The following is a 23,972-nucleotide window of genomic DNA, read 5'->3' as shown; positions in this document are numbered from 1 at the left end:
TGCAACCATAAACCATTAGATGATTCCAACCACCTTATGTGGACTGAAGGAAGAAAATTTTGCTATCAGAGGTCACTATTGGGAATCAGCAGCTGCTAAGGCAGTAAGAGACTGACCACTGCTCCTGGTAACATTGTGTTACCCTTAAATGCCCCACACCCCCAATAAGCTCACTTCCAATTAAGCCTACTGAGGGAAAATGAATGTATATGTTTACTGGTCAAGTGTATGTGTGATTAGTTATTTTTGTGTATTTTGTCTACTCTCTGTCATCCTGAAACAAAAGGTTTTACATTAACTTTTATACTCTGAACAAAGAGGATTGTTCCTTCCTGTACAGGATCTGTATATATCCTAAACCAGGGATGGGATGAAGTCAAGTGCTCCACTTCTCATCCACAATCCTTCAAAGTCATGCTCTTTTTTTCAAAGCAAACTGACTGGCAGAGCCCCTTCCTCCCTGGGTGCACTGTGATTTCCTGTTGAGATATCAAAGCCTAAAATACAGTGTTACTACTCTTAATATCTACAGGTGCCAATCTGAGTAAACCATAACTACTTGTGTTCTGCTTTCTATAAATATCTGTTCAAATTGTGGCTAGAATTTTCTCCTAATTCACTCCATACAATCTTTCATCAGGAACTTGGTTCTTAATACTTTCACCACCTCCTCAGTCCTTAGTAGTCTACTAAAAGACTTCCGTGGCCTCATATTTTCACCAAAAGTAGGATTTCATCAAAGGGGGCAGTAGAGCATAATAGTTAGGAATTCAGGCTGTAGTCTAGAGTCAGACAGACCTGGGTTCAAATGTCGCTCCACCACTTTGGGCAAATGATTTAACCTCTCTAAGCCTCAGTCTCCTTATCTGCAAAGTAGAGATAATAGTATTTATCATAGGGCTGGCTGTGAACGTTAGGTGAGATTATCAATGTAAAATGTTTAACACATTGCCTGGAACATTTTAAACATCTAGTAAATCTTACTATTACAAGAATCAAAGAGTGCAGATAAAAGTTGCTGGGATAGAGGGGAAGGATGTTAAAAGGCAATTTTTATTTTATAATTTAGCCTATGGTAGATCCTACTTACCTTCAGATACAAGTGAACCAATAAAAATTATGCTTGGAGATGGTGCAAGTGAAGAGACCAGACTATCAGTCAAATTTGTTTAGTGATTACTAAGGCCAGGGAATGGAACAATGGCTGAGATGTGATTTCTACCTTGAAGAGTCTTAAGAGTTTAGTTTCTCGTTTAATAAAACTTCAGTAGCCACTATTAATCTCATAAGGGTAGAGCAAAAATAAATATAGGATATTCTGAAATAATGCAAGTCTCATTATAGAATTTAGGAAGAACCATAAGAAATCTGTCAGTCCTATATCTTACATGGGTGAAAATCTGAGAGAAAGGCTTTATAAGAAGTAAAAAGGATCATTGCTAGTAGAATATTACTGAGAACTGAGAAGTGTCAGAAATACTCTAACTTTATAAATATAATTTGAATGAAAATTATGGTGTGGTTGGCTAAAAGTATTTCCAGTTCATATGATTATTTTCTAATTAAGGTACCATTGTTCGAAGTCATTGAAATCCCAACAAAAATGAAATATGCAAATAAATTACGATGCTTATACCATGTCTTAAAAACCAGTTTTCCTAAGACTAATAACATGGGGAAATGCTTTATGATAAAGTGAAAAAAAGCACGCCTAGATATAGTATGCTTCTAATTTTTTTAAAATAGAAGATAGAAAAGTGTATAGTATTACAGAATTATAATAAAACAGGATGGTATTTGCATAAAACTGACCCGTAGAGAAATGGAACAGCATAGAGAGTCCAGAACTCACACATATATGGTTAATTAATTTATGGCAAAAGAGCAAAGAAGTGGGAACAGATAGTCTCTTCAATAAATGGTGTTGGAAAAATTGGACAGTCACATGCAAAAGAAATGAAGACCATCTTGTCTATGCACAAAAAATCAACTCACAATGGACTAAAGACTTGAATGTAAGACCTGAAACCATAAAACTAGAACAAAATGGGAGGACATTCATCTTGCCAGTGGTTTTTTGGATTTGACACCAAAAGCAAAGTTAGCAAAGCAAAAATAAGCAGTGGATTACATCAAATTAAAAAGCTTCTGTACAGCAAAGAAAACCATCAGCAAAATGAAAAGGCAACCTATGGAATGGGAGAAAATATTAACAAGTCATATATCTGATAAGGGGTTCATATCCAAAATATATAAACAACTCCTACAACTCAAGAGAAAAAAAATCAAAAAATGGGCAGAGGAAATGAATAGACTTTTCCAAAGAAGACATATAAATAGCCAACAGTTACACAAAAAGGTGTTCAACGTCACTAATCATCAGTAATGCAAATCCAGACCACACTGAGATACGCTTGTTAGAATGGCTATTATCAAAAAGGTAAGAAATAACAAGTGTTGGTGAGGATTTGGAGAAAAGGGAACCCTTGTACACTGTTGGTGGTAATGTAAATTGCTACAGACAGTGTGGAAAAACAGTATAGAGGTTCCTCAAAAAATTAAAGATAGAACTACTATATGATCCAGCAATTCCATATCTGGGTATCTATCCTAAGGAAACCAAATCACTTATCTCAAAAAGGTATCTGTACCCCCTTGTTCGTTGTAGCATTTGGCAATAGTCAAAACATGGAACAACCTAAGTGTTCATTCTCAGATGAATGGATAAAGAAAATGGTGTGTGTGTGTGTGCACGCATGTGTGTGCACACGTGCGTGTATAGACTATCATTCAGCCATATAATATCATTGGAATGGAAAATCATTCAGCCATAAAAAATTAGGAAATCCTGCCATCTGTGACAACATGGGTGACCTTGAAGGCATTATGCTAAGTGAAATACTTTAGAGAAAGAAAAATACTGTGTGATCTCACTTATATGTGGAATCTCAAAACAAAACAAAACAAAACAAAACAATGAACTCACAGACACAAAGAACAGATTGGTGTTTGCCAGAGGTGGGGATGCACAGTGGGCAAAATGGGTGAAGGTGGTCAAAAGATAACAAACTTCCTGTTATAAATCAATCCTGGGATGCAATGAGCAACATGTCGACTATAGTGCACAATACTGTATTGCATATTTGAAGGTTACTAGGAGAGTATATCTTTTAAGTTCCCATCACAAAAAAATAATTAAACTATGTGTGGTGATGGACTTTAACTTACTGTGGTAACCATTTCACAATATATTAAATCATTATGTTGTACACCTAAAATTAATATATCAATTATATCTCAATTTTAAAAAGTATATAGAAGAAAACCAGTAGTTAATCACTGAAAAAGCTGGTGAGATTATAAATAAATTTATTTTCTTTTTAAAATACTGAATAAAACATTTCAAAGAAAATGACTCAGGCTCTTCAAATACTTAATACTTAAGAATACTTGAGACCCATGGTGTATTAGGTTTCAATTTAACATAAGTCACACTAAAAATCTTTTAGTTTAGGTAACCTACCACAAAAACAGATACTGATACAAGACAAATAGTAACTGAAAAGGAGAAAACTTTCAGTACTAATTTAACTCAAATTGTCCTAGTAAATAAAATTATTATGTACCCCTGCCTATAAGGAATGACCATAGCTCAATAAATAACTTGGATTTGTTAATAACTTGCATACATCTAATTCTGACATATTACTAAATCATACCTTGAGAATAGCTATAAGCTTGAGAAGGATCGACTACAATGTCCATTGAGAAGGAGTTGTGTGATTCCTGAGAATGTTTCTCCATCACCTCTGCTGTATCACTGGATGAAGATGATGAAGACAATCCCAGTCTAACATATCTTCCTTTTTTACCACAGAGTGAACAATCTACCGGTGTGGCACTAGGTCCCCTGGGCAGTTGAACTTCATCTCTGTTGTAGTTTCTAACAGCTCCACTGTGATGCACAGAGCGTTCCCGTTGCCATATATAATGGGTTGGAGCAATAGCCATAACCTATGGTGGAAAGCTTTCTTTTAGAATTTCAATAAGATTTTAAAATTTGGTGAAGTTAAGTACAAAAATATGACTCACAGACAGCTATCTCTAAAACTAGATCTAAAAACCTAAGTTACTGATGTTTAAAAAAAAAAGAAGAAGAAGGCATCTCCAGATAAGACAGTATTACCTATAAAGTGATTCACTGCTTGGATCCTTAAGACAATACAAAGTACTTAAGTTATTTCAAATATTTCAACCTTCCAGGTTTTTCAGTTCTGAATATTCTAAGTTTGGGATAGATAATACAGTTAGTCCAAAACAATGCATAATTCTTAACTTTGGAATATACTTGGTTGAAAATAACATTGTAAAGGTTTCTAACTACGTATGTTAGGCTAATCTTAACATGTTTGCAATTATGGCAAGGGAAATGGTGAATAAGAACATGGGTAAGTTATTTAACCTCTCTTCCCTCAGTTTCCTTATCTGTAATATGGAGAGAATACTGGAGTTTCCTTTAGAGGGTTTTGCAAGGATTAGACGGGGAATTAATTATTAAACACTTAAGATTCATTGCTACATGTTGGGCAGTGTTCTCCAAGGTTAGATAAAATACTGCCTTTTGAGTCAGGATAGACTTAGTTCCTTAACCTGGCTCTGCCACTTGCTAAGCTGTATGATATTGGGCAAGTTACTTAACCTTTCTGAGGCTCCATTTCTTCATATTTAAAATGGGGATACTATCTGCCTCATAGAAAGGCTAGATATGTGTAAAATCCTTATCACATAATAAGGAGCTGGCAAAAGATAGTCACTTACGAAGTCAAAGTAGGGAAATACACCTACATATGTTGACCCCACGATGTCTAAAATATCTAAGCAGAGTGTTAGAATGTTACTTCTAAGCAAAAATGTTTAGTCGCAGGTATCAATGATCAGAGTAAATGAGAATTGTAAGAATTTGTTAGGTGGTGTCTTTTTAATGCCTAAACCAGTGATTTTCAACTTGTTTCAGGAGCTCTGAGTTTTCATAGACTATATTAGGGGTTCCAGGATGGGCTATGGGAAGACCAATCAAGCAGAGAACCTCAATTTAGGGGATTGTGTATAAAATTTCACTTGGAAAGAAAGAAGGCTTTGTTGTTAAAAATGAAAACCTTAAAACCCCCAGATTGAGACCAGTCCACTTAGAAAACAGGGTACTTGTGGCCTCCCCCCAAATAATGGCATAAAGAATGCTAGCTATGCTAATTTTTAAAAGTTATTTTAGGATTGAATTTATTTTATAATCCACTTCTTAAATCCTTCAAAAAAGTTTTCAACAAACATGTAATAAAGTAACATATCTTTTAAATAGTAGATGTAAAGATATTTATTTTAACAATAAATATTTCCATAACAATATAAAACTAGGTTCAGAGCTACCTGAAGTGAGGAAGCAAAATATCAGAATTTCTTATTCCTTTCATATTTATCTATTTCTTCCTCAACACTTGTACATCTTTATTTCCCATTTCTGGAATGTCCTCTCCCTTTTGTCTTAGGATAGCTTTTCCTTCAATGCCGAGCATGAAGTTCCACTTCTAAAAAGTCCAGTTTTCAGCTTGTGCTGTTTTGTTGTTAATGCTACATTAGGACTTTAGCATGTGTCTCGTACTCAGATATATCCTTTTATGAGTGTAACCAATCTATTGGAAGCCCTCTGGGCAGGAATAGTCTCACACCTCTCTATCAAATGCTTTCCACATAACATTATGTAGTCATTGTATATTTCTTATTGATAGATGAAAATAATTAAGAATTAGAGGCCACTGACATTATAAACTTCCAACATGATTTTTTAAAGAATCCTGTAGCAAACTCTAGTGAGAAGAGCAGAGAAAAATAGGAAGCAAAGGGCACAAAATAGGTTTAGTAAACCCTTCTTTGTATAACAAACTAGGTATCAGTCTCTCTACATGCCAACCCTGCTAGAAAAATGCATGCCCACATACTTGTGTACTTTTAAATATATGTTTGCACATATTTTATACATACAAGTATTAGAATATTATTGTGATAACATCGAATTGCAAAGACAAGTGTAAGAGGGTCAAGAAAGCAGGATTTTGATCCTAATTCTATTAGTTCTATGACCTTGGGCAAATTACATAATCTTCTGGGCTACAGGTATCTTTTGTATAATGAGAAAACAGGTCACTTACAGTCCTCAAATTCTGTGATTTATAAAAGTAACTTCTTTGAAGCATTAATAGCACTTGATCTACTAAAAATGTTATCCTAGTTTTTATTTTACTTTTCTGTCATTTTTAGTGATTTTTTTTTTTGCTGTCTTTGATGGGTGTTCCAAAATTTAATACTTGGCCCTGTTTTTCTCTTATATTCTACTTCTCTGTGATCTCAAGAGATAGTATAATGTAGGTGTTAAAAATACTGACTATGGAATCAGACTGCCTAGGTTTGAATACTAGTGTGCTGCTTGACTAGGTGTGTGACCTTAGAGAAGTCATTTAGCCTCTCTGTGCTTCAGTTTCCTCTTCTAGGATTATCTAGCTAGCTGTAAGAATTGTTGTGAGAGTTAACACATGTGCAGTACCTAGAATACTGCCTGACAAGTGCCCCCCAAAGTATTAACATTATGTTCACCTTGATTTCTTATCTACTCTACCAAGCTTTAAACATCACTTATATGTGATGACTCATACTTTACTTATACCTGTTGACCATTCACTTAATTATCCAAATATCACCTTAAATTCATACGTCTGATACCAAATTCCCTATTTTCCCAGTAAACCAGTTTGTTACTTTAGTGATTCCTATTTCCATTATGGAATCCGTCACCCTTTCTGTTCTACAGATTTGAAACGCTGAAAGCTCACTCTTCCATGTGCCCTATACCCAACTGGTCACCAAGTAATGACAAGTATAATTTCATAACATCAATTTTTCTTTGGCATCGCTATCTTCAGCACTAGGTTTACACCCTCCTTCCTGAACTATAGCAAATTTAACAGTTTCCAGTACCTTCCCTATATTGGGTCGCTGCTGCATACGGTCATTGGATTATTTTGTTCAAAACTCTGTTTACATCTCTGCTTTCTAAATTCTAATCTGGAATCAAATAGTGGCTGACAGAAATATCAGCTCTGATGATACTGTGCCGTCTAGGCCAGAGTACATAACAACAACAGAGAAAAGCTTCCTCTTTAATAAAATTGCCACCCACCATCATGCATATAGGGGATGGGAATTGGAGTCTAACTCTCATCACATTGGCATATTCCCTAATCTGTGAACCAATTTAGGAATTAGGCTATCATCAGTCTCAATAAATTCCACTCAGAGGAGCTGATATCCAAAAAGGTAAACTGATTATAAGAAGATAGTAAGATCAGAATAAATAGGGAAATTGTCTTTATTCTTTTCAGGAGAAGCCCTACATATATTTTTCAATATAATCATACCTCATCTCTTTCCAAAAAAGACTTTGAGGCAGTTGACAAAAAGTAAAAAAAAAAAAAAAAAAAAAAATCATTAAACTAAGACTCAAAAGGGAAACTTTGGCTAAAGGGAGAAAGCAGACATGCCGGTAGTAAAGGGTGATAGAATTAATGTATTTAGGGAAAAAACTTCACTTAGCTTCTTTGCAGCAACGGAGGTTAAAAAAAAGAGAGAAATTAAAAAATGCATACTATCTGAAAGGAGAGAATAACTTTTTTGATAGTGGTATATAATGGAAAGAGTGTCAAGTGTAAGTACTAGCTGGCCCTACCACTTATTAAATGAATGACCATGGACAAGTTACAACCCTTCTAAGCCCCAGTTTCTTTGTTAGAAAGAAGGAAAGAATATTTACGCTGTTTAAGTCATTTTTTAAATGCTATTTAATTCCTGAGATAAAATAACACAATAGATATGTGTTTTCCAAATTAACCAATAAAAGCAGTGAGAAGCTAGCTGTCAGAGAAAACAGAGCACTGGGAAGTCATTAGATGTGAAGTTCTGGGTTTACCAATCAATTGATATATGATCTTGAGTAAATCTCAATCTCCTCAGTCCTCAGTTTCATCAGATGTAAAATGAGAATGCTACAACACTCACAGGTATTTTTGTGAGGATAAGATAATTTATATGAAAATATTTATGAATTTGTAGAGCATAGTGCAAATGTAAAGTATTATTATTATAAGCCAGTTTGTAAATATTATCATAACTTGGGTTTACTTTAGGATGAGACTAAAGAAATGGGTTGGCAGTATGTCAATACCTGGCTCTCAATAATAAATGCATAGAATACTTAACTAAATTTCTAATAACATGTCTTGCCACTTTAATGCATCAAACTTCAGGGCAAGGATGATATAATACTTCTTTATAACAACCCCCACAACACTGAACTTAAGTGTCTTACTCCTAAGTTAGCTGTTAAATGAATAGTTAAGAGAACAGGATAAAGTCTAGGTAATTTCCTTTCCTATATACTGTCATGATTCAACTGTACCTGGTTGGAACAGCCATCAGAAAGCCCCTCTATTTGCCCCTGATGTAAGAGGCAGTGCTAAGTCAGCCTGGTGAAGAGATTTTATAGTTTATTGTTTTTCTACTACATGGATAAGAAGGTATGAAAAAGAATTGCAAGCTTTAAATTCCATTCACTCTGTCAGTCAGCATTATTTACTGAGTACCTACTATATGCCACACACTGTTCTAGGGACTGGGGGATACAATAAGAAAATAAAGATCATGCCCTTTTGGAATTTATATTCTAGCAGGGGGAAATAGACATTAGCAAGATAGGTGAAACAGAGTATATTATATGATGGTTAAGTGCTATGAAGAAAACTGGGAAAAGGAATACAGAGGAATAGTGGGAGGAACCGCTTGTTATTTTAGCAGATTTATTGAGCTATAACTCAAATACCATACAATTCACCCACTTAAAGTATACAATGGCTTTTAGTATATTCAGAGTTGTACAACTATTACCACAAGATTTTAGAATATTTTCATCACTCCATAAAAAAAGAAATCACACCCCATCTCTCCCTCCCCTCAGCCTCTGGCAACCTCTAATCTATCTTCTATCTCTTTGGATTTGTCTATTTTAGACAGTTCACTTAAATGGAATCATATAACATGTGGTCCTTCGCGACTGGCTTCATTCACTTAGCATTAACGTTTTCAAGGTTCATCCATGTTGTAGCACGTATCAGTATTTCATTCCTTTTAATTGCCAAGTAATATATCATTGTATAGATATACAATTGTTTATCCAGTCATTTGTTGATGGACATTCGGGTTTTCACTTTTTGACTATTATAAATAATGCTATGAATATTCATGTACAAGTTATTATGTGGACATAGCTTTCATTTCTTTTGTGTATATAACTAGGACTGGAATTGCTGGGTTGTATGGTAACACTTTGTTTAGCCTTTGAGGAACTGCCACGCTGTTCTCCAAAACAGTCACACTATTTTAAATTCCCACCAGAAGTGTATGAATGTTCCATTTTCTCCACATCCTTACCAACACTTGTTATATTTGTCTTTTCATGATAGCCATCCTAGTGGTTGTGAAGTGATATCTCCTTGTGGTTTTGATGTTGCATTTCCCTGATGGCTAATGATGTTGAGCATCTTTCCATGTACTTTTTTGACTATTTGTATATCCTCTTTCAAAAAGCCTTTTCGGATCCTTGCCCTTTTAAAAGCAGAGTTGTCTTTTTATTGTTGAGTTGTAAGAGCTCTTTATATATTATAGATACAAGTCCCTTATTGGACAGATAATTGGCAAAAATTTTCTCCCACTTTGTGGTTTGTCTCTTCACTTTCTTTATGGCGTCCTTTGAAGGACAAAGTTTTCAATTTTGATGATGATCTCTGTTTTCTTTTGTTGCTTGTGCTTTTGGTATCATTTCTAAGAAACCTAATTCAATATAATAAAGATTTACCCCTATGCATTCTTTTAAAAGTTTTCTGTTTTTTAGCTCTTACATTTGGGTCTTTGATCCATTTAGAGTTAGCTTTTATATATGATATGAAATAGCAGTCCAACTGCATTCATTTGCATGTGGATATCCAGTTGTTTCACCACCATTTGTTGAAAAGACTATTCTTTCCCCATTGAATTTTCTTGGTACCCTTGTCAAAATTCAATTGAACATAAAAATGAAGGTTTATTTTTGGACTCTTCAATTTTATTCCATTCCAGGAGATACTACTAGATACAGGGTGGTAAGGAAAGTTTCTCTGAAGTGATATTTAAGTAGAGTCCCGAATGAAGGAGGAAGTCAAGCACACTGATATCTGGGGGAAAAGCAAGCCAGGTTAAAAAAAAAAATCCTGAGGTGGGAATGTCCTTTTTGTTTGAAGAATGGCAATGGGGCCAGTGTAGGTGGAGGGAAGTGAGATGAAGAAAAAGAGATGAGAGTTGGCAGACCAGGTAGAACCATGATAAGGGTTTTACCTTTTACTCCGTGTGAGATGGGAAGCCTCCTAGAGGCTTTTGAGTAGAAGAGTCATGATTTGACTTACTTCTAAAAGATTTAGTCTGGCTGGTGTTGAAAACAGATTACAGGAGAGAAAGATTATAAGAGACACCACTTGGAAGATTATAGCAATAATTGAGGCAAGAGGGGACAAAGTAGGGCTTAGTGGTAGAGGAGGTGAGAAATGGTAGGATCCTAGATATTTTCTTCAGGTATGGATGTGAGAAGTGAAGGGCAACAGTTTTTTTGGCCTGAACAACTAGAGTGATGAAGTTAGCTGCTTTTTTTTTTTTAACATGTAGAACATTGTAGGAGGAGTAAGTTTGGAGGTCTATGTGGGGGAATCAGAAACTGGACTTTCAGCATGTTAAGTCTGAGGTATCTACTAGATAATGGAATATGGACAGGAAATTTGATATGCACGTCTAGATTTAGGGGAGAGAGTTGTTGTCAGTTGAAGCCTTGAGAGACTAAACTTTTCTGTAAATCCCATTACACAACTGAGTTTACAGCTATCTAAAACTTTTTAGTCTTTTACACATACACCATTAAGCCATACCATTCTCTGGCTGTTTCATAGTCTGATGCCAGCAACTGAAGTAATCCTAGCTCCAACTGTGTAAATTAAGTTGCTGCAGTTATAGTGCAAGTTGTTCTATCTTAGGAATGGGTGGGCAATCTGCCATGAGGTGAGCATTACCTATCCTGGCCTCTTGCCTCTGGTACCCACTCCATGCTCTTAGCTGAGTGTACCATGGGAGCTTGAAGTGTTTACTTTGAAAAAAATCAGAGTGTTCAAATAAGGCCTACTATCATGTACAAGGATGGCACAGGTGCACAAATTATCCACTCCTGACCTGGGGAGGTAGTGATAAAAAACAGCAATACAGGACTCTTTCAATGCTCTGTAATAGGAATGAGTTGTTTAAATCCTTTAATGAGGATCCATTAATTTGGGGAAGGTGAGATACACACCCAATTTGTCATATTTTTCTATTGAATTCAATCCTGAAAAAACTTGGCCTGCTATTCAGTCTTCTAAGTTATTTTTTAATCCTTTCATTTCCCCCAACATTCAACAATCCTCTTAATTTAATCCACAATTATGCATGCTTTCTAATATCTTCATCTCATTAATAAATATAATTAAGAAGGTTAATTCTGGGCAGAGTTCTATGACACATCTCCAAAGTATCCCCTGAGGTTTGACACTAATGCATTAATTGGCTGTTTTAGCCTGTTATCATTGAACTGGATATAACTTCATTTCATTATAGCATTATCTAATTCACATTTACCAAACTTTACTCAACTAGTACTGGCTTACAATGATCACTGCCTTCCATTTAATTTTCTACTCTAGAATATTTCTTTAGTTTGAAACATTAACTCTTTATTGAAAACCAGAACATTAGAAAAAATAACCCATTATTTTAAAATTTTTATTTAAATTCAATTAATTAACAGAAAGTATTATTGGTTTCAGAGGTAGAGTTCAATGATTCATCAATGTATATAACACCCAGTGCTCATTACATCACGTGCCCTCCTTAATGCCCATCCCCCAGTTACTCCCCCCCCCCACCCTCTGGCAATCCTCAGTTTGGTTCCTATAGCTAAAGAGTCTCTTATGGTTTGTCTCCCTCTCTGGTTTCGTCTTGTTTTATTTTTCCCTCCCTTCCCCTATCATCTTCTGTTTTGTTTCTTAAATTCCACATATAAGTGAAATCATGATAATTGTTTCTCTTATTTCACTTAGCATAATACCCTCTAGTTCCAGCCATGTTGTTGTAAATGGTAAGATTTCATCTTTTTGATGGCTGAGTAATATTCCATTGTGTGTGTGTGTGTGTGTGTGTGTGTGTGTGTGTGTGTGTGTATCTTCCTTATCCATTCATCTGTTGATGGACATCTGAACCCTTTCCATAGTTTGGCTATTGTGGACATTGCTGCTATAAACACTGGGGTGCAGGTACCCCTTCGGATCACTATGTTTGTATCTTTTGGGTAAATACTTAGTAGTGCAATTGCTGGGTCATAGGGTAGCTCTATTTTTATATATAGATATGTTCTATACTGTTTGCCAGAGTGGCTGCAACAGCTTGTATTCCTACCAGCACTATAAGAGGGTTCCCCTTTTTCTGCATCCTCGCCAACATTTGTTGTTTCCTGACTTGTTAATTTTAGCCATTCAGACTGGTGTGAGGTGGTATCTCATTGTGGTTTTGATTTGTATTTCCCTGATGCTGAGTGATGTTGAGAGCATTTTTTCATGTGTCTGTTGGCCATTTACAGGTCTTCTTTGGAGAAATGTCTGTTCAAGTCTTCTACCCATTTCTTGACTGGATTATTTGTTCTTTGGGTGTTGAGTTTTATAAGTTCTTTAAAGATTTTGGATACTAGCCCTTTATCTGATAAGACATTTGCAAATATCTTCTCCCATTCTGTAGGTTGTCTTTTGGTTTTGTTGACTGTTTTCTTTGCTGTGCAAAAGCTTTTTATCTTGATGAAGTCCCAATAGTTCATTTTTGCTTTTGTTTCCCAAAATAACCCATCTTTTAATTTTTAGTGTCTTTCTGTTTTATCTTAATAGACTCTGGTATCAAGGAAACTTACTTTATGTATTCTTCTATGTGCAAAGAAGTATGATTTTTAACATATTTAAATTTATTTAAATTTTAGGCCATGCAGTTTGCATTTCAATCTTGGGAACTTGAAGTTTCACAAACTTTATTAATGGAAATTATTATTCAGCTCTAAATGTTATTAACATATTTTGGAATGTGCACACTGTTCTTTCCCAATATATTTGTGATATTTTAGACTAGAGAAACACAAACAAAAATATTTACTACAGAAGTAGGCTGCTCTGAAAAACAGAAATGACAATTTTTAATTATTGTGGTATAAAATTAAAACATCAACATTGTAATATACAAGTTGTACTCAAGTTAACCATCGGGGTTAATAGTCTACCCTTACATATACAAAAAATGAAATATTAGAAGCACATTAAAAAACAAGACAAGGGAAATTACATAAAGAGAAAACAGAGATTACATATATAAAGTACTTAAAAAATCTTACCTCCTCACAGCATCGCCTGCTTACAATAGCCCTATAGTCAATTCTATCCCAGAGTTGGTCCCTTAACTTTAAGAAATTAGGGAACAATTTTCTCCAGTTTTTCCCTAATGCCCATGGAAAAATTTCATATTTGGATTCTTCTTCGTCTTCTTCAACTGTATTAGCCAGATACCTAACAAAAAAGACCAACAACTCAAAAAAGAAATGGCAAAAGGACAGGAACAGGCAGTTCACACACACACACACACACACACACACACACACACACACACACTATCACTTATAAACACATAAAAGACGTTCATCCTTACTCATAATTAAAGAAATGTAGGTAAAAAATAGAAATACAGTGAATTTTACCTTGTTGAGTTCTGGATATTTTTGTATTCCTATAAATCTTGAGCTTTGTTCTGGGATGCAGTTAAGTTACTTGGAAACAGTCCGATCCTTTCAGGTCTTGCTTTTATGATTTGTTAGGTGGATCTGGAGCAATGTTCAGACTAGGGCTAATTGTTCCCCACTACTAAGCCAAGACATTCTTGAGTACTCTGCTCAATATCCTGTGAACTATGAGTTTTTTCAATCTGGCTGGTGGGAAAAGGCACTATTTCCAGCCCTGGGTAAATGTTAGGCACTGTTCCCTCTAATCCTTTCTTATGGTCTTTCCCCACACCCAGGTAGTTTCCTTATACACATATGGGAATTTGTATCCTCTTAAATACTTGAGGGGGATCAGGCACGCACAGAAGCAGGAAAACATGACCCATAATAAAAAGAATCATCAATTAAAACTGACACATGTTAGAAAAAACAGACATTAAACAGACAAGGACATTAGAACAGTTATATTTATTCCAGATGTTCAAAAAGATAAGGAGACACATGCAAATTGTACTTCTAGAGATGAAAACTATGTTTACAATGAAAAATACATAAGAGTGGGATTACTAGACTAAATATTGCAGAAGAAAAGATGTGTGCACTGAAGACACCAATATAAACTATCCAAAATGAAACACACACAGAAAAAGAAAAAAAATAATAGAGGTGAAACTGGAGTCCCTAAAGGGTATTGGGTGGAGAAAAAAACATATTTGAAGAAATAATGGCTGAAAATTTTTGAAATTTGATGAAAACTATAAAAATACTAAGAAGCTTAATGAAGCCCAAAGCACAAAATACGAAGGAAATTACACCAATGCACATCATAATCAAATTGTTCAGAACCAGTGATAAAGAGAAAATCTTAAAAGCAGACAAACAAACAAAACATGTTAGATAACACAAAAACAGAGATAAGGATAGAGATTTCCCACTGGAAACAATTAAAACTCCATAGATGACTTTCCAAGAAAAATACGCAACTTATAATAAAAAATTACAAAACATGTGAGAGAACAAGGCACCATAAACAAAAACAGACCCTGAAGTGTGAAGACACTGAAATAGACAAACACCAAAGGAAAAAAGGTCTTAACAGCAGTAAGAAAGGAAGGCAAATGATTCCAAGTGGAAGATTTGAGATGCAAGAAGGAGTAGTAAGCAAAGATGTATGTGGGTTAATCTAAACAAATATTCAGTGTATAAAACAATGACAATAATAATGTCTCTTAAGTTTTTGAAGGGCTTCATGTAGAACTACAGAATTATAAAACAAGAGAATATAATTTGAGAAGGGGGTAACTGGAGTTAAAATACTTAAGGTTCTTGATTAAAAATAACTGGGATAGAGCTTCCTGGTAGATGCTGAGAGGGTATGGAAGCTCCATGCCCTTTTCCCATACCTTGCCCTATGCCTCTCTTCCATCTGGCTGTTCCTGAGTTATATCCTTTTATAATAAACTGGTAATCTAGTAAGTTAAAAAAATAAGTAACTGGGATAACTGCTAAGAGAACAGATATAAACTGCATAATTTCCTAAAAAGTAGAGGAAAAAAAAGTATCAAAAAATAAAAATTAAAAAAATCTCAATCAAAAAGATAAAAATGGAGTGGAAAGAAGAAACAGAAAAAGTGGGACATAAAGACAAGATAGTAAAAAAATAATTCAAATATATAAGCAACAATAGAATATTATTCTGCAGCAAAAATGAACCAGAGCTACTCATATCAATATTAATGGATCTCAAAATCATAAAGCAAAAGAAGGAAGTTACAGAAGAACGGAGAGCATGACTATTTTACATATAGTTTAAAAACAGGAAAAACTAAACAATATATTATTTAGAGATTTATACATAGAATAAAGAAAATCAAGAAAATTACTACCTGTGGAAGGAAGGGGGCTCTATGTGAGAAATTGTGTACTGTGAGTTTCTAAGATTCTGGCAGTGTTCTCTTAAGTTGAGTCTTGGGTACATGAGTATTTGTTTTGCTTTTTCCTTATCACACACACGTATATACACACTCCATACACTCCTTTTGTAGATATTTCACATTAGAAATTTCAAAAAGGCACAGAAGTATATAGTACACTTCTATTCAGGTAATATATACACTGGTTCATATATAGAAAATTATTGCTAGACAGATACACATGAAATGTTAATTGTCCTTGAGGAAGGATGCTAAGGTCTTGAGATATGAGGAAGACTTACTTTTAAGTGTATACCCACTTATGTCCTTTAAAAAATTGTATGCATATTCAATCTAGTTACATTAATATAAAATTAGCAACTACATATTATTTTATCCTCCCTTAAATTAACTGTACATATTTTAATATTACCGTAATATAAAACACCTCATTGTTAAACCCATTCAGTTATATGAGTCAAATCATGTCATCTGTAAAAATTACATAAAGTAATTCCTTACTTTAGTGTCCCTGATAGTTCTTAGTAAAGGGTAGATAGAAGCCAGAGGTTGGCCTCTTTCATGCTTGTTGACTAAAGAAAACATAGAAAATCTATAATATACTATGGTACTATGAAATCAGGACTACGTTGTGATTCTGTTCTAGATTAACAATTTTTAAGGCTCAATGTGATAAAATATCTGTACTGTATGCATGTAAGTTGTCTTCTAATTTGAAATAGATTTTCTTGGAGCAGAGTCCATTTCTTTTGTATAATAGTTAATTATGTTTATCCAAATAAAGAATTAAGAACATCCATAAGTTAAAGGATGCCCAAAAAAAAGTTAGATACACATTCCTTGCCTTCAAGAAGCCTATAGTCAAGTAGAGAGGCAACTAAGTATGAAACAAATAACTGTACAAGACAATATTCAATCATGACAATAAAAGTTCAGTGTTATGAGAATATATAGAAGGGAAAAGAACTTAAGTTAGAACTGTGGCTAAATGAGAAAATATTTACTGAGAACTATTGAGTCAGGCTATATAAAAAGTATGATTAGATATAAAATGGATATTATAATCCATGTTATTTTTAACATGGTACTTATTGTACAATATACAATGCAACCGCACACACTACTACATAATGTGAACTGACAGTGCTTTACTGGTAATAAGATTACTAAAACGTCAAACAAATCCAATTTCAAGAATCTGGTAAGAATTAAAACTAAAGCTTCTTTGGGTTTGTTTTTAACTTTCAGGTGGGAAAAACTGCAAAATAGATATTGCCTCAACATACAGATATAATATAATACCAAAAAGACATGTAAACAGTGGCTAATCACTGAATTTGTCCATTGGCAAGTCACACCTGAATTTGTGCCCCAGCTCTGCCACTACTAACTTTTGTGAGGTTGGGATGTACTTATCTTCCTAAGTCTCAATTTCCTCATCTGTGAAATTAAGATAATTAAATAATGTATTTCATAGAGAAGATTCAAGGAGCTTACAAATATTTTTTTTGCGGTCTCTTGCATATAACATTCAGTATTAGCTAGTACTATTATATTCCCACAATTTAGCAATGATCACCAAATGTTATAGAGTTCATTTTTCCTCATGCATGGGGAAATATGTCTTCTGAACACAAGAAGAGATCAGTTTCTTCTAGTCCTACTCTTTGAATCACACTTTGAGTCCGAATTAAAACTCACTTTTTTAAAGTTAAAACTCACTCATCAGTGCTAACAGTTGTGCTATTCACCTTAAGTATTTTTATATGTAGTTCCCTAGTTAAGTCCTTAAAATTATATTCATACATTTCCAACTGCAGTTATTATATCTAGGTAATGGGTAGAAAACGTTTTGAGATCGAGATAGATTTTCTTAAACTACATTGCTTCTAGTAGAATTCTGACCTACAGATCGGAAAGCCATGTTATTAAAACCATTTAACAGATCACAAAGCTAGTATGAACTGTCTAATACAAAGTAAGAAGAATTGGAAAACAAACTATATTCCTTGGTCAAAGTTCAGTGTGTTAAGTAAAAGAGTTAAGTGGTTACTAAAGGTATCAGATATGAAAAACTTCTATGTTACAGATATAAATCTACAATTAGTATGTCTACAGCATTTTCCACAAGCTGTTTAATGGAAAAGGGCAATGATGATGATTTTAACTATAAGTTTACCAGAAATTCCAAAGAGAATATTTTGGCTTTTAAAACATATCTAAGTTCAAAAGAGGAGAATCTGGGATAATTTATATGGAGAACTCTGAAAAATGTAAAAGGTACAATACAAACTTAAGTGAAATACTTAATAACAAATCTTAGGCATATAGCAGGATAAGATCAGAGAAAAGAGCATAAAAATATCCTATTAAAGTAAAAAAAGTATATCTTCTATATATAAAGGCCTATTCAAAGGTATATATCAGGTTTTAAAAAGTCTCTGTTTTATTTTTTTATGAGTTACAATGTTAACTTTATTTACTTATTTCTTTAAGTAGGCTCTGTGCCCAATGTGGTGCCCAAGCTCACAACCCAGAGATCAAGAGTCGCATGCTCTAGCAACCAAGCCAGCCAGGCACCCCAAAATAGCCTGTTTTAAATAAGGTATCATGTATATTATAAATAAGAACCACAAAAATCACTTAGTAGAAAGCATACTTACAGAGCAATAAAGAAATTTATCCTGGTATGCTCATTTATAGTAAATTTAGCTCTCTTGAAATAAACAAAGGTCATAGCCAAAAGATACTATAGGGAAAAAAGTAAAAATTAATGTTTTGCTTTCATAAGTAAAACTGCTTTAAAATGGTTATCTTTGAAATGAATAATAAGCTAAAAACAATAAAGCATTACTTATCTTTATTACAGAATTACCTTTTTATCTGGGTCCTTACATTTTGGCTTCCTGTAATTCATGTGAATGGCGAGAAATAGTTCTGAACCATTTATCATGATTAAGATTAGGATGAACTCCTAAATTTTATTATTGCTAATATTTTTTGAACAAAAACCCAATTTTTTTCTACCTTAAATTTCAAATTCATAGAGAAATTGAAATAATAATAAAACAAATAACCATACATCCTTCACGTAGATTCACCAATTGTTAGTATGTTGTCACATTGGCTTGATGCATGTATCTATACAAAAACTTTTTCTAGATTCCTTAATTATAGACATCCATACTCACTTTTTATTTACTGATTGATTGAATGACTAAGGGTGGCAATTTTTAAATTGAGGTATAACGGACAAAGTTGTATATATTTAAAGTTTACAATGTGATGATTTGATATACATATACATTATGAAATGAATACCAAAATCAAGTTAATCAACACATCCATCACCTCACATAATTTTTTTCCTTTTTGTTAAGAACACTTAGGATCTACTCTCTTAGCAATTTCATATACTCACTTTTTAAAATAACCTTTAAAAAATAACTTATAACTAGAAATTAGAATAACATGGCACTATTTTTATTGGAAAACAGTGTTTTAAATGTGTTATTAGAAAGAAGTATCTAGCCTGGTATTAGGACACTATGCCAGGTCCTATCTGTCCAAATTAAAAACAACTTATAGTACTGATGTATTAGATTTCCTCTCACAAAATGCCTATTTATCCTGTCTTCATAGGACTGACTACAAAGTGATTCCAAGTTTCCAAGGTAACTTTCAGTAGAGAAATCTTGAGTACTGTTGACACAGTAGGCTGGTTAGTTACTTTAAAAGCACTGCCCCCTGCTGTCCAGCAACTCTAATTACTGTAACGCACTTCAGGTTGAAAACTCTACAACTCCACATGCACATATCCACACAGATATTTTATATGAAGCCATTACTGTTAATTTTTAAAAACATTAGTGACTTTGTGAATATGTTTAAAAAGGTTTCATCTTTCAGAAATATACCATCTTGAAAAATTTGTGGATAAAATGTTAGCATGTCTGAGATTTGCTTCAAAATAATCCAGTTTTGGGAAGAAGGATTAGAAGAAACAAGCAGAGCCATGAGTTGATGATTGTAATAGCTACACGATAGGCACGTGGAAGGTCTTTGTTCTATTTTCTCTACCTCGAGGTATATATGTTTGAAATTTTCCAAAATTAAATTTCCAAAATCAGAAATTAAAAAAACCAAACTCTAATTTTAAGTTTGTTACTTTAAGCTTGAAATAAAGTTCACATCAATATTAACTTAATAAGTATTTAATCATAAGCTATTCTTCCATTCATCCCTTTCCCATTGGTTGACACATTAAATTTAAGTGTGATGGGAAGTCATGCTGAATTTTCTGATATGACTGCCTGGTCTAAGATGGCATTTACAAAGCTGAAATCATAACTGTTCAGCTAAATCTAAAGAGTATAGAAATATCACGGTCCCTAGTACGTAAGTTAGCATCATGATGATCTTTTATGAAACACTGATTCTTAAAGAAAGAACATAATAAACTAATTTTACTCTACAAAATTATTGGGATTTGTTTTATCTAAGTTACCTACAAAATATTAAAATGTATAACAGACTTCCTTAGTGGAATGAATGTCAGAATATTCAGAATATTCTTTCTCCACAGCCTGATAAAAGGTAGTAATTCTGATTAAAACATATTAAGTCTATACTGATTCTTGTTTTCAATCAAACAAATATGTACTTAAGGCCATTTAAATCTAATCAATAATATTCTACAATTCCTCAAGTATAAAATGAATCTCTGACATATGCTAATTTCAAAAGTTAATGTGTAAGGATTTCACTTTGAAGGAGCAATGCAGGCTAGTTCTTTTCCTAACCTTAATAAATATGATTGAAAATTCTCATAAGGTTTTTTTAAAGTTCTGATGGTCTAGTAACATAATAATGCTGGTTAATGATTACACTGTTACCAAATTTACCTTGTCTGCAATTTTACAGCAGCAGTCCATCCACAAGAAATCTTGAATTAAATCGTCATCTACAACAAAAGATAGCTATGACTTGTCTTGTAAGAACAGAATGTTTCCTTTTGAAGAATTAGCTTCTAGATAGAGGATTATAAATGATGCTTAGAAAGCAAACAAAAATGGCTGGACCAGTGTTGCTAAAATGTAGTTTGCATTTCTTTGGTTTTATCATTACAAGCACTGTAAAAAAGCTACTAAAAAAAAAAAAAAGTCAAATGAATGAATAAAATCTTTAAAAACAAAACAAAAAACAAAAACAGAAACAAACCAAAAAGCTACTGCTTTACTTTTGGGTTTTCCATCTGATTTGCTCAGACTGGAGGAGAAGTGTTAGAAATGTTTGGTTTCTTGACTATCCCAATAGCTCTTTGAGAAAGATGTCTTGGGTAACTCTAGATTAGCTCTTTATTCCTTTCCAAAATCAATCTTTACTGGTGGAAATGGAATCTGATAAAAGATAACTCAGTCTTTTGTAAATAACGACGTAATGAATATTACTTGTTTTCTAAATATGTTTTACTCTTTCTACTACTTTCTCCTGTTAGATCCCAGGGTATTTTTAGTTTTGAATTCTTCTTTTCATCTCCTATTTATCTCTGTCCAATTATCTATTATCCAAATGTCAATGAAAATGCCTATATAAAGAAGACTCATAATTTATTAGTTACTTATAATTAACATTTAACTTTGGAAAAACAGTACTGACACAAGATCAACAAAAATACTTTTAAAAATATGCAAAAAGTAGGTCAAAAACACTTATTCAATTTTAAAAGGCTAAAATATATAACCCCCAAATATATGAGTAGTCAGAATATAATCTGAGAAAATCTGCTTTTCCCCATTCCCCCCCTTCAAGTTAAACAACAAAACATAGTTCTTTATACTAATTTTTACATCCTAGAAATATCAATATAGTCGAATACACAGAAAGTTCCAAGAATAAGTACTAATTTTTTGTTGCTAATTAATTTCTGCCTTAATTCCATTTTTAAAAAATAAACTCTACACCCAGTATGGGCTCTAACTCATGACCCCAAGATCAAGAGTCCGTCGCATGTTCTACTGACTAAGGCAGCCAGGCAACCATTTCTTAAATTACATATGGTAGAGCCAGGTATTTTCTCTTAATTCTCATGATCAGTTATGAATAATAAAAATTTTGTGGGTAATAGTTTTGCACTTTAAAGAGAAAGGGAAACTTATATTAACAGCATTCTAGATCCTGACGGGGAACATCCTGGTAGTTCAATATTTTTCTACTTATACTACTTACATATTTCTTCTTTATCTCATCTTCTTTTTTGCTTTTCTTTAAATCTTAACCAGCTTGCCCTCTTTCCCTTCCCCTTCCTTTCTTTCTTTCTTTTCTACAGATTTTTGTCTTCTGAGTAAGGCAAACACTCTTGTCCCCAACTCTCTTATACACTTCTGCCTGTCACCTGGATCTAACAGACTATGGTATCTACTTGACTTGATTCATTCTTACAGATATTTATTAGATTCATCTATCCTACTCTTTAGTCTAATCTGTCTACCTTACTACCTTACCTTAAAAAAAAAAATCTTCCCTTTCTTGGCTAATAGAAGTAATATAAAGAAGTTTCTTTTTAAATAAATTTGTCAGCAAAGTAGCATCCTCTCATGATCTGAACAAATAAATTTAAACTCAATTTCATTATATGAGCATGATGACAAAGCATAATTAACAATATCCTCCCTATGTGGAATGCCTGCTGGCTCAGTCAGAAGAGCATGCAACTTTTTTTTTTTTTAAAGACTTTATTTATTTATTTGACAGAGAGAGACAGCCAGCGAGAGAGGGAACACAAGCAGGGGGAGTGGGAGAGGAAGAAGCAGGCTCATAGCGGAGGAGCCTGACGTGGGGCTCAATGCCATAATGCCGGGATCACGCCCTGAGCCAAAGGCAGACGCTTAACAACTGCGCCACCCAGGCGCCCCAGCATGCAACTCTTGATCTCAGGGTATGAGTTCGAGCCCCACACTGGGTGTACAGATTACTTAAATAAAAATAAAATATTAAAAACATTTATTCCCAATATGTAATACTGAAACTTCTCAAGGTTGACCAATCTTCCCACGTCGCTCAGTTTTAGCACTGAAAATCCTGGGAAACACCTCAGGCCTAGTCAAACTGGGTCAGTTGGCTCATCTGGGACTTTATGTAGTTATTTTACTTAGATCACACAAAACTCATGCTATGAACTTGAACTGCCCAGAATTCACATTTGACATTTGTATTTAAGTAGTCTAGAAGCTAGATGAGTCTGAATTTCTAAACCAAAAGCAATCCAAAATAACAAAAACCCAACATTAAAACAAAAACAACCTAAGTAAAGCAAAAACAAATTGGTTGGAGACAGAAAATCTGACATAGAAAATAACAACATCCTTTTTGATTATTATGAAAACAATAAAGTAGATCTTTAGATTCTCTCATTTTTTAAGTACTTTACAATTACCACTATTAAAATATTTTAAACCTACCAAATAATTTAAAGAAAGCAGTCATTTCCTGACGCTGTATAACTAGACAGGGTCCTTTGGGGCGTTTAGACTTGTTGCTATTATGCGCATTTTTTTCAGATGCTGGCCAACTATCTTTAAAAATAGGACGCTTCAGATTAATGTTTTTTTTAGGCTGATGTGATCTATTTGACCCCGATTTTACATGAACAGTGACAGTAGGTGGTGTCTCACAACACAGCTGATTATGTCTCATTTTGGTTTCCAAAAATTCCTGTAAAAATAAAACATATAATTATTTACCATGCTCTTGTTCATTTCTATATAAAAACAACTAATCAGATGACATTACCAGATGCATTCATATAAAGTGTTACTGAACTTGCTACTAAAATGTTATTTGTGATAGTGACCCACATAAGAAATTGCTTTTAGAATTCAGTGCTAAGAAATGCTATGCTTTCTTTGGGTAACTGATATATCTTCTCTTCCCAATAAGAAGATCCTGCATACCATTCTGCTTTGACGACTAGGTACCCCAAAACCAAATTTGAAAGTTAATTATAGGAACTATGCTGAGTCTATAATCCATTTGTGGTATTCTTTTTACCTAATATTTTAAAATTCTGTTTCTATTGA

General features: G+C 33.7%; 1 protein-coding gene across 1 annotated transcript in view; it reads right to left on the bottom strand.

The window, feature by feature from the left end:
- The window catches only part of SPDYA (speedy/RINGO cell cycle regulator family member A), a 27,433-nt gene extending 3,461 nt beyond the window's left edge, over positions 1–23,972 (bottom strand). The window contains exons 1-6 of the mRNA XM_008700272.2: positions 23,355–23,972; positions 20,799–20,857; positions 18,558–18,643; positions 13,580–13,751; positions 3,720–4,014; positions 3,225–3,227 (exon numbers count right to left, since the gene is read on the bottom strand). Of these exons, the coding sequence (XP_008698494.1) occupies positions 3,225–3,227; positions 3,720–4,014; positions 13,580–13,751; positions 18,558–18,643; positions 20,799–20,857; positions 23,355–23,589 (850 nt within the window). The 5' untranslated portion in view covers positions 23,590–23,972. The remainder of the gene's footprint in view (positions 1–3,224; positions 3,228–3,719; positions 4,015–13,579; positions 13,752–18,557; positions 18,644–20,798; positions 20,858–23,354) is intronic.

This window comes from Ursus maritimus, unplaced genomic scaffold (genome assembly GCF_017311325.1).
Source record: "Ursus maritimus isolate PB19 unplaced genomic scaffold, ASM1731132v1 scaffold_6, whole genome shotgun sequence".
NCBI lineage: Eukaryota > Metazoa > Chordata > Mammalia > Carnivora > Ursidae > Ursus > Ursus maritimus.
The sequence above is the reverse complement of the archived record's forward strand: the minus strand, read 5'-3'. Positions and strand labels throughout refer to the sequence as shown.